This window comes from Coffea arabica, chromosome 2e, assembly GCF_036785885.1.
Source record: "Coffea arabica cultivar ET-39 chromosome 2e, Coffea Arabica ET-39 HiFi, whole genome shotgun sequence".
In the NCBI taxonomy this organism is placed as follows: Eukaryota; Viridiplantae; Streptophyta; class Magnoliopsida; order Gentianales; family Rubiaceae; genus Coffea; species Coffea arabica.
In genome coordinates this window covers 58,988,137-59,000,302 of record NC_092313.1, presented here as the reverse complement: position 1 = coordinate 59,000,302, position 12,166 = coordinate 58,988,137, and the positions used below count along the sequence as shown (strand labels likewise).

General features: G+C 36.3%; 1 protein-coding gene across 2 annotated transcripts; it reads right to left on the bottom strand.

The window, feature by feature from the left end:
• Window positions 1-8,523: 8,523 nt before the first annotated feature.
• On the bottom strand, window positions 8,524-11,933 carry LOC113732590 (WAT1-related protein At1g68170). 2 transcript variants are annotated; one of them, XM_072080616.1, is made up of 5 exons: window positions 11,523-11,933; window positions 10,275-10,597; window positions 9,994-10,093; window positions 9,643-9,794; window positions 8,524-9,545 (listed from the first exon to the last, which is right to left on the bottom strand). In XM_072080616.1, exons 2-5 carry the CDS (start codon window positions 10,583-10,585, stop codon window positions 9,332-9,334), a joined length of 777 nt encoding a protein of 258 aa, XP_071936717.1. In that variant the 5' UTR covers window positions 10,586-10,597; window positions 11,523-11,933; the 3' UTR covers window positions 8,524-9,331. The 2 variants fall into 2 exon arrangements, with proteins under 2 accessions (XP_071936717.1, XP_071936718.1); XM_072080617.1 differs by having other exon boundaries at window positions 10,378-10,597.
• Between the last annotated feature and the right edge of the window lie 233 nt (window positions 11,934-12,166).

The window sequence follows — 12,166 nt, the reverse complement described above, 5'->3', positions numbered from 1 at the left end:
TTTGATGAAACGACAACAAAGTTCCACGTGCATCTCATACAAATGAAGAAAATCTCTTATGCTAAATCCATGTTATTTGTTAAATGCTAACAGAAAGAAAAATGCTTGTATTCTTCAACCCCACCACTGTATCCTTTGATCCAAAGGAGCCCAAAAGCTTGTATTCTTCAACACTCTTCACTTGCAAGATTCAAAATGCTTGAGCATATTAGATGTTCCAGAATTACCTTTTAATAAATATGTTTGTGCACACCATTTACACTTACCTTTTTTCCTTCCATCAGCAGTCATTGCTACAGTATCAAAACCATCCCAAGCAATTGATGTTTGCCTCCTAATTCGCTTGGCTGAACTTTCTCCGGTAGCCTCTCCACTTTCAGGTATAGAATCTATTGATGAAACTCGCTCAACATTGTGCTCTTCTTCTCCTTCCATTTGAACAAGTGCCTAATATTCATTGCAGCAAAGAATAGAAAAAAAATTCAGATCTCATTAAGTGCAAAATGATAGTAAAAAATACTAGAGGCTCTGTTTGAAATTTAAGTAGGGACTCCTGGTGAAAAGTTTATACTCATAGTCAAAACACTCCACAGAATTGGCTGATGCTGCCTATCTTTACAGTTTCAGTTACTTAGAGTGACATCAAAACAGCAATATGGCATACTAATTTATTTCGTATGAGAGTCTAAACTATCTATGCTTGCAGAAATGGAGACTCCAGGCAGAGGCAAACGATGAGGCTAAAAGAATTCTTAGTGCTGAACCCACATCTGCAGAACAGGTTCCAGACAGATAATGGCCGACATTTTCTAGCCAGGTACTCTGATTATTATGTGGTTACACATCCACTTCCCCATACTTGGCATGCAATAGACTGCTTTTGATGGAATTTGGTATCAGGTCCATTCCTGTTTACGATGGCTGACGCATTACAAACATTCTGCCATTGCACTGAGTTGAGCATGGTCGTGTGGAATGTAAGTGATGGCATCACAAACCAATTGTTTACACTCGCTAAAGGCTGCGGGCTTCATTGCCCAATGCAGACTTGTTCTAAGGAATTGCAGAGTAGTTGTATCCTCTTTAAATTCAAATAGCATTCTTTTCGGTTCCTGTGGACAAGTCCAAATTTGAAATTTTGAATGGACCAGCATGGAATACTTGATTTTATGCAAGACAAATATTGGATTGAACGTTCTCAGGGGAATTTCATCAAGCACTCATAAACATAATAAGCATAGTGCTAGTAACAACGCCTTCATGAATAGCTAAACAAATTAGTCTTGTTTAATGAATCCCGACCCCAAATAGATTAATGATCACTAATTCATGTAAATTAATCTTATGATGCTGGACCTGTGCTTTTTTATCTGCTGATTTGAGGTACAACTTTTTTGTATGACGTCGTCAGTGAGAAGTTGCGTGAAGAATGCCACCGAGATTGAGCTTAAGCGTCTTTAGCTGCCAAATAGGGGTTTCCGCTGCAGGCCTTGGTATTGGATCAATAATTCATCAGTTCTCGAGGGTTGACATGAGATGGGGTGGTAGTTTGAAATAGAGGTGGCAATTTGGATTGAAAGCCATTTATCCATCCATATAATCCATAATTAAATAGATTTGGATTATCCATTTATAGTGTGACGCCCCCACTTCACTCTAAGGCGAACCAAAGGGTATCAGTGGGACGCCTGCCCAATTCTCGTCAGGACTCAGTATAATTTCAGTTCAAACTTAAAGGATAACGACTAATAATCAAAGTCGAAATAAAGACAAGAAGTCATTTCCATATATGAATATTCAATCTTACATCATAAGTTTCAAAGTACATTCACTTTCCCAAAATATACAACTTCTAAAAGATGTCTAGTCCAATACATTTAAAATCCTAATAAAAAGTGCCTCAAGTTGACTTTTCCATAACTGTTTCCATCTCGGCCCCTGCTAAGGAAAACAAATCTAATGGGATGAGCTAACGCTCAGTGAGACCAAGAAAACATGCAAACGCATAGTTCATGTAGCAATAATATTTAAGCAAGAAATAAAGTTGTAACATTCAAATAATTCACAAATTTCAATTAAACACATTCAATGAGGATACAAGAGCTCTCAGGAGCTAAGTTCCACTTGCTTCGCCAAGCCTCGATCGAATACCTTCCCGTGATGACACTCCATCAACCGGGTCGGCATTTAAGTCCGTAGAACTCCACTTACTCGACAGTTCCGTCCACCATACACCGCACTGGACCCTAACTTCTATAAAAGACACTACTACGCGAGTAGGCCAAGCAAGATCTCTCAATAGATCAAGTTTACAATTATCTCATGGTTCACCAAGCTTCTTGATCAAGCCCTTGCTGGCTCGAGTCGCAAGGTCGGCCAATTGAGAGTTGGGCGTCCCCCAGTTCAATTATAAGTCGAGGAGATTCACTCCAACGACATGCAAACAGTTTAAATACAGTTCAGTTACAAGCAGTTTAGTTCAGTTGTTCAATCAGTTAAAAGAGAACGAGTGCAATAAAGTACACACTCGACTCAACAGTAATAAACCATTCAGTCCACAAGAAGCAATTCACATAATTGCAACAAATCATGCACTTGACACTCACCAATCAAAGTAAGGGAGTAAGTACTCAAACAAGCATTTAGGCGTCCGCTTCGAGATCCTCTTGAAGGTCCCCTTGAGCGCCTGAGCAAATAGTAATTGGCTATCACCCACTATCGCTTATAAACCCCTTATTAACAAGGAAGATTGTACACTTGTACAATAGTAAGAAAATATCATGAAAGAGAGCCTTAATTACTCGTAAATCGAGACTCAAAAGTGGGGTTTAATAACACAAGAAAAACTGATTTCCTCCACGAAATCTAGTTTAAAATGGTCAATCAATATCAAAAGATAGGGAAAAGTTTCCAAAAACTCATTTCCCAACAAGTAGGAAAATTTCAGTTTTGCACGTCAAATTTAGAAAAATCAGAACTTGCACTCAATAGGCCCAAAATTGGAAAAATTTATACCGTTGGAATCTTGGTTCAGAATACTAAAATTTTCTAGAAGACACTTTTCTAAGATTCTAAATGGAAGACATTCAAATTTCAGCTCAAAGTGGCTGACTTGAGCATACAAGACAGTTTCGGTCATGTTTTTCGGAAAACTTTGGAAATTCGGCAAAATTCGCAGAAAGTGAACTAGCCTCTGAAATTCGTAACACAACAAGATTTCCAAACAGGATTTCGAACATGAGAAACGGAACTAAATTTGGAGTCTTGAGTATCAAGATATAGCAGTTCAAAATCGGTAAATTTCCACTACTAAACAGTGAATTTTTCAGATTTGAAAGTAAACTTTGGGACATCATTTGGGTATCAAAATGGTCTTAGAATAACACTAAATTTGGTATAATTCAACTTTCAATGAGTACTACTCCTCTATCAAATTTCACATAAAAACTCGTACGGGAAGGTAGTTAACAAAACTACCAAAATTTAGGAAATTCTTAAAGCAAATCTGTTTTCTTGCTTTCTTTTCCTTTTCAAACATTTTACCCAATGAAATCAGTCTCATTTTAGTTCATTTGTGAAACCAAGGTCCAAGAAACATTTCATAAGCAATTGATAGTGGGTCAACATCAAAATTTCGAAATAAAGCATCTCACAAACAACTAAACCAGTCGACTATCAAGAAGAAAAGGTTTTCCAGATTTCCAGCTTTGGCACAGTTTATAAATTGAACCATATCTCACTCAATACAACTTGAAATTGAGAATGGTTGGTGGCGTTGGAAACTAGAATGAAAATGCTACATTTCATCAGAACAAGTCGCTTTCAAAATCAGTTCATAAGTGAGAGGAAATAGAGCCACAAAAATACAGCTCCTACCTTCTCTCGGATAGACCATCAGAACAGGACATCAAACTTTGCCGAATCACTACGGCTCACTCATTTCGAACTATAAAGTGAATTTTATACCGTTGGAAAGATACAAACATCTAGTTTCAAATGCCAGAAATGACAGTCGATTTTGACTTTTGTATAAAGAGTTATTTTCGATCAAAGTGGTACTGTTTAGATTGCCAGAACACATTTTCCAGTTTTCTTCGAATTTCGAAATTTCAAGTTTTGCTCAACCAATTCAAATGATTTTTGGTAGAAACTTTCTGCACACCATATACAACATATATACATCAGTTTCACAGTCATTTGAGTATCAAAAATTCAAAATATAGGCAAGGTAATAACAGGACAGATTCGACCAGCATCCATGCGCAATTTTCCTTTGGCCTTTCCTTCATTTCTCACCATAATCTTTTCATCTACACACATAACAATCATATTCAAGCAATTACACCTCAAGCCAGCTACCTAGAGGTCACCACAAGACCACTAGCCTAACATTTAAAGCAAGAAAATAGATTCCTCAAGTCCTCTACCTAGTTTCATGCTTAGGATTGCAAACCCTTGCAAATCCAACCATAAATCTTGTATTAAATGGAGAGATTAAATGAGTTGATGGTTACCTCCTTAGATCTTGAAGAAACCAGAAATTTTGACCGAAAATCTCCCAAGAAAACCCACAAGAAGTTGTCCTCCTTCAAGCTAAAATTGCTCTCCAAGTGGTATGTGAGTTGTGTGAAGAATTTGAAGTGAAATGGTAGCAAGACTTGGAGTAAAAATGATGAAGCTTTCTTTCTTCTTCCTTTGAAGGTTTCGATCGAGCTTAAGAGAGAGAAGAGAGAGTGTGGTTTGTTGAGTGAAGCTTCCCTTGGAAGCTTAAGGGATTTGTAGCCAAAATTTGAGCAAAAGTCAACTAGGAATAGTGAGCGCGCGCGGTATCATACCACCGTTTTCTCTCTTGTTTGTGTCAGTTGTGCACTAAACCTCCAAATGTAATTCCTTTAACACTATAATTATTCACTCTTAGTAGTCTAAAATAAATTTCTTGAATCTCCATTTAACCGTTCCAACTCGAAATACGCGAACTTCCGATTCGCGCGCGATAAGGAGAAATTTAAAAGGAATTTGTGTAACGATAATATAATTGACTAATACCAGGGTAATTAACTTATAAAATGACTATTTTAAGAAATAAAACATAAGCCCTCAAATCTTCAAGATCATTGCACTCTCGGATCGAATATTGCCTCGAAAAACGTGTACTCATTATTCCATAATAAACGAGTCTCAAAAAAAATTAATTTGCTAACGGGGTGTTTTTTTTAAATATTAGTAAGGCATTATTCTATTTAAATGGATTTAAAATGGTTTAAATAAATTATTTGGAGAAAACGGGTAAATAAATATTTAAATAAGCCAGTAAAATAAGATAAAAATAAGAAAATTTTCGGGTCCTCACATATAGTATTGGTTTTAAATGGTTGATCAAAATAAAACCATTAAATTAAATGGATTTATATGGATTATCCACAAAAAACCACATATATCCATTTATATTAAATCCATGGTTAGCTCATGGACACCTCTCCCTTCTTGCAATTCTCCAAAAAACTGACCCAAAAAAATTTCCAAATATACTTCTGTTCTACAGCCATTAACCTCAGTTTTATCAAGAAAAATTTAGGTGAAAGCTCATCTGACAATTTAAGACTAGTAGAACTTCATTTGCCAGACGTTCATGAACTTCCTCCATGCTATCACACAACAACGAAACTTCAAACTAGAGGTGGCAATATGGATAAATGGTTCATAATTGATTTTGACCTAATGGATGGTGGATGAAATTTATCCAATCCATGTAGATCCATTTAATAAATGGATCTAAATGGATTAAATAAAAACCAATTATCCATTTATAATCCATTTAAATATTTTTGTTACTTTTTTTCTGTTACCTTTTCTTGTTACAAATTTAACATCATTTGCAAAAATGAAGATAGAAACTAAATTAACACCTCAGCAACAAGAGCAGTTGTCTGACTCTTCAAGGCCCACTCTTCAGAAGGATTTGCCATTTCAGACATCAAATCAACTGCCATTTTAGCAAAGTTCCTTTTTTCTGTAGGATTGAGTTCATCCCAACGTAATCGTACCAAATGCTTCAAGTAGGATAACATTAACAGTCAAATGCAGGTAATCCAACTTTGCAGAGTTTAGTCAAACCTGATACAACTGCAATGGTATTTCACAAAGAAACCTCCCAAAAGGTCATTTTTTAGCAGTATCTTGGAGAAAGTTTTTGTTCCTTTTTTTCGTACCGAATAATTATGAATAAGATATTGTTAGGGATCTAGTCCTTTCCTATTGTTCTTTTATATTTTTTAGACTTCTAAAAGCTCTTGTAAATAAACAAACACTTCTGAACTGGAAGCAAAAAGAATGATCCAAAATTAAAACCGTATTCCCTCGGTAGTCAGTTCATACATGCCTTTAAGTTAATCAATGTATAAACTTGAAACGAAGGTTTTCTTTATACCAGAACAACTTTGCTTGACCCCTGAAATAAGAGAAGCTACAATTTGGTTTTCACATTCTAAATATGTTAGATTACCTTATTTAAACAAAGATGACAAGACTTGCTTATAAATTGCAACAACTGAGATGCTGATGATGGCAAAAATAATCCAGAAGACTCTGTTATTAATTAACATCTGTCAAGGACAAATGCACAGAATGGAAATACTTTCATGCCATAAGCCAAGTGAGCCTGATAATACAACTATGATCCACCAAAAGACAAGCACTATTCGAGGTATCTTCCAGCCTCACTTGACAAAACAAATATCTCGAGTTCTTTTACAATATTATGCTGGCTCAAGTTGGCAGCCACTGAAAAAGTGGGCTAATTACTTAGAATGTAGGTAAGAAAAAAAAAAGTTTGACACATGCTGGGTATAAATCTATTGTTGTCGGGCTGACAAAGCCCGGCACCTAACACCAAATTTTTTTAAAAAAAAATATGTCCGGTGCTGGGCTGACACAGCCCGACACCTGACCCAATTTTTTTTTTTTAAAGCATGGCAGGTGCCGGGCTGACACAGACCGGCACCTGACACCAAATTTTTTTTAAAAAAAAGATGTCAGGTGCTTGGTTGACACAGCCCGTCACCTGACCGAATTTTTTTTTTTCTAAAACATGGCAAGTGCGCATCCAGTCAAAAGTTTTGCTTTGGGACTTATTAGGGACTTACCCGGAAGTGTGTCATCTGGGATTTGAGGCATCTGCGTTGGGACATATTACTTTGGGACATATACGTAATTGCTTTGGGACATATTACTACGAATTGTGTCATCTGGGATTTGAGGCATCTGCGTTGGGACATATTACTTTGGGACATATACGTAATTGCTTTGGGACATATTACTACGAATTGTGTCATCTGGGATTTGAGGCAGTTGTATTAATCCATCTAATTGTGATTGCTTGCTTCCTCTTGCACCAAACTTCCCAATGTTCCTTCGACCTCGTCGTGAACGTCCCATGGTACAGTAGGGTTTGGGACAGGAATCTCATGCGGCCATATGTAACTGTTTTGTTAACCGAAACCATGCAGCTATATACAACTCTTTTCCTTTTAAATGGATATTATTGGGTATATTTTGAATTAGGTCTAATTCCATATTTTACATACCCATTCCAACCAGATTAAACTTGGGTATGGGAGCCCATTGGATCTTAGAACTTTTTGCCAGTCTAATAACAATGCACAGCAGAAACTTTATTAATATTTCTTTCAAGTGTAAGTAGAGTTACACTCCATTCCCTGGATCACTCAATTTATTCCTTTCTTTAGAAACTTTATTAATATCTTAAACACCAATAAAGCTCAACAAAAAAATTCATACATATCCTCCACCAACGATTTAGACGTTTCAAGAAGAAACCTATAATTGATTGACCCTAATAAAACACCAATTATACATACTTGGTAAACAAGAAATTAGCTAATAAAACACCACTTACCAATAAGAAAACTATTAGAAATTTTGACTTAAATATAACCCTTGGAAATTAAATAAGAATCTGCTTTCTTTGTCCAATCAAAGTTGTGATACTTCATTTTGCTACCCTTAATGTCCGTCCTTTGCGTCTAATTTATCCAAATTACATCATCTCCAAACCCTTGATCCTAATTTTTAAACCACTCGTAATGAGTGGGGGAAGCAAAACTTTCAACAAAAAAAAATGGACTAGGGATAGGTATGGTTAGAAATTTCATATGATTATTGTACTTTCTATATTATAGTATGAGAATGGCTGGAAAGAAGAAATCAAATCATGCATGTAGATCTAACAATTAATCTAATTAAATATTAGTTAAGATATATTTCAGGTATCATATTTTTTAAAATATAAGATTAATTAGAAAAGGTAAATAAATACAAGAGAAAGTATGTAAGATTAAATAGAAAAAATATATAAATGCAAGAGAAAATAATAATTATTAGTATGTATATATATACATGGCAAATGTGTAACATTGAATTCATCCCTCTCCTGCAGTATCTTTCTTAGTATTTAAGTACACTCAAAACATTTTTGGGGAATCTACACATTGTTCGGCACATGCATTGCAAAAGTGGTCTTTCCTTAATATTTGGTCCAAATAATACATCAATTATAAAATACTTGGTAAACCAGAAATTAGCTAATAAAGCAACACTAACCAAATAAGAGAACAATCCCAAATTTGACTCCAATAAAACACCTAGAAATTAAATAGGAATCTGCTTTATTTATCCACTCAAAGTTGAGATACTGCGTTTAGCCACCACTAATGTTCTTCAATTACATCTCCCCCAATTCTTGATGCTGATTTTCAAACCATTGGGGAAAGCACAGGTAAGTGAACTCAGCGGCAGCTTCCACTTTCCAAGACATGCCATGTAATGGTTTGTAAAGATCAAAGGGTAATTAAACTATCTGGACGAGATGCCTTATATTCTTTGCAATTTTTTACCGCTAACTAATCAGAACATTTCTCCATTACTTCGCCAGATCCTAGTTTTTTTCTAATTAGCAAAAAAAAAAAAATTCCATAATAGTTGTCACAAGATCTGACTCAGGCAGGAATTCTGTAGCTCTGCCAGCTTTTTTAAAAAGCTCAAAAATTTGGGCCCGGCACCTGCCATGTTTTTTAAAAAAAATTCGGTCAGGTGACGGGCTATGTCAGCCCGGCACCTGACATCTTTTTTTTTTAAAAAAAATTTGGTGTCAGGTGCCGGGCTGTGTCAGCCCGGCAACAATAGATTTATACCCAGCATGTGTCTGACCAATAAGTGTCTGACTTTTTTTTTTCTACCTATATTCTAAGTAATTAGCCGAAAAAGTGCTCTTCCCAAAGTGGGACTTCTCACCATTAATTCTTCTCCTCCAAAACTAAGGCATGGCATCCTTGTAGCAGACCAGCCCAAGTATAACCACACAATGTGCCCCGAAGAAAAAATCATTTTGGTATATTCTAGCCTCGCTACCATCAGTTACTTCATCCCTCCTGCTTCCAGTTTCTCCATCTTGAGATATAGTTGCCTCCTTGCCTTTTCCCCAGATCACAAGGCAAAGGCCTATTGTGATGATAATGGATCCTATCAAGCTGTTATACAAGATTATCGAATTCAAGTCGGATATGATAGTTTGATTAAAACATAAAAATGTTTCAATGGAAACATAGATGTGCTATAGATCATAACCTTCCCAAACACAGCTCCTCTTTTAGAAAGAGGGATCCAGCAAGGGCAGTGAATACTAGTCCCAAATGAGTGAAAGAAGACACGAACAAAGGGCCTTTCATCATTGAGCTCCAGAAAACTGTAGCCACACATAGCCCACAACTGACAATTCCCTGCCAGAAAAATTGTACAATGAAGATTTCAGAAAGATTTCTGGCAACAAACAGTAAGACAAATTGACATTCGAAAGCCATTACTTGTTAAGGCAGCGATACCAAAGCCATTATTGAAATGTTAGGCTATTCAAGTATGTATTTTATGACAGTGACAATCCAGTGCCTCATGAAGAAGCTGCAAAACTAGAAACCATACCAAATAAGCAACAACTAGGAGTCTACAATCCCATCCAATCATCCATGAAGACAATTCCCTCTCAGTAAATATTGCAAGAACACCGGTCAGGATTGATCCACTGAAACACATCAATGCAGTGCTTGAATAGCATGGGTAACCAGCAAATGCTACCTTTTTTGATGAAATGACAACAAAGTTCCACGTGCATCTCATACAAATGAAGAAAGTCTCTTATGCTAAATACTTGTTATTTGTTAAATGCGAACAGAAAGAAAAATGCTTGTATTCTTCAACCCCACCATTGTATCCTTTGATCCAAAGGAGCCCCAAAGCTTGTATTCTTCAACTCTCTCCACTTGCAAGATTCAAAATGCTTGAGCATATTAGATGTTCCAGAATTACCTTTTAATAAATATGTTTGTGCACACCATTTACACTTTACTTTTTTCCTTCCATCAGCAGTCATTGCTATAGTATCAAAACCATCCCAAGCAATTGATGTTTGCTTCCTAATTCGCTTGGCTGAACTTTCTCCGGTAGCCTCTCCACTTTCAGGTATAGAATCTATTGATGAAACTCGCTCAACATTGTGCTCTTCTTCTCCTTCCATTTGAACAAGTACCTAATATTCATTGCAGCAAAGAATAGAAAAAAAATTCAGATTTCATTAAGTGCAAAATGACAGCAAAAAAGTACTAGAGGCTCTGTTTGAAATTTAAGTAGGGACTCCTGGTGAAAAGTTTATACTCATAGTCAAAACACTCCACAGAATTGGCTGATGCTACCTATCTCTACAGTTTCAGTTACATAGAGTGACATCAAAATAGCAATATGGCATACTAATTTATTTCGTATGAGAGCCTAAACTATCTATGCTTGCAGAAATGGAGACTCCAGGCAGAGGCAAACGATGAGGCTAAAAGACTTCTTAGTGCTGAACCCACATCTACAGAACAGGTTCCAGACAGAAAATGGCCAACATTTTCTAGCCAGGTACTCTTATTATTATATGGTTACACATCCACTTCCCCATACTTGGCATGCAATAGACTGCTTTAGATGGAATTTGGTATCAGGTCCATTCCTGTTTACGATGGCTGACGCATTACAAACATTCTGCCATTGCACCGAGTTGAGCATGGTCATGTGGAATGTAAGTGATGGCATCACAAACCAATTGTTTACACTCGCTAAAGGCTGCGGGCTTCATTGCCCAATGCAGACTAATTCTAAGGAATTGCAAAGCAGTTGTATCCTCTTTAAATTCAAATAGCATTCTTTTCGGTTCCTGTGGACAAGTCCAAATTTGAAATTTTGAATGGACCAGCATGGAATACTTGATTTTATGCAAGACAAATATTGGATTGAACGTTCTCAGGGGAATTTCATCAAGCACTTCATAAACATGATAAGTATAGTGCTAGTAACAACGCCTTCATGAATAGCTAAACAAATTAGTCTTGTTTAATGAATCCCGACCCCAAATAGATTAATGATCACTGATTCATGTAAATTATTCTTATGATGCTGGACCTGTGCTTTTTTACCTGCTGATTTGAGGTACAACTTTTTTGTATGACGTCGTCAGTGAGAAGTTGCGTGAAGAATGCCACCGAGATTGAGCTTAAGTGTCTTCTGCTTCCAAATAGGGGTTTCCGCTACAGGCCTTGGTATTGGATCAATAATTAATCAGTTCTCGAGGGTTGACATGAGATGGGGTGGTAGTTTGAAGTTTCGTTGTTGTGTGATAGCATGAAGGAAGTTCAGGAACGTCTGGCAAATGAAGTTCTACTAGTCTTAAATTGTCAGATGAGCTTTCACCAAAATTTTTCTTGATAAAACTGAGGTTAATGGCCGTAGAACAGAAGTATATTTGGAAATTCTTTTGGGTCAGTTTTTTGGAGAGTTGCAAGAAGGGAGAGGTGTCCATGAGCTAACCGTGGATTTAATATAAATGGATATTTGTGATTTTTGTGATAATTCATATAAATCTATTTAATTTAATGATTTTATTTTAATCAACCATTTAAAACCAATAGTATAAATGGATAATCTAAATCCATTTAATTATAGATTATATGGATGGATAAATGAATTTCAATCCAAATTGCCACCTCTAGTTGTTGTGAGGGTGGGTAATTGTCCCATCCCCCTCCCCTTCCCTTCCCTCAACTTTCAAAATTAGAAATTA

Excerpts from the sequence above, each read along its gene's own strand:
- LOC113732590 (XM_072080616.1), bottom strand. The coding sequence starts at position 10,585 with ATGGAAGGAGAAGAAGAGCACAATGTTGAGCGAGTTTCATCAATAGAT. Across the intron at positions 9,795-9,993 it reads TCCTAGTTGTTGCTTATTTG|GGAATTGTCAGTTGTGGGCT; the intron begins GTATGGTTTCTA and ends TTTTTCTGGCAG. Across the intron at positions 9,546-9,642 it reads GAGGAGCTGTGTTTGGGAAG|CTTGATAGGATCCATTATCA; the intron begins GTTATGATCTAT and ends CTTGTATAACAG.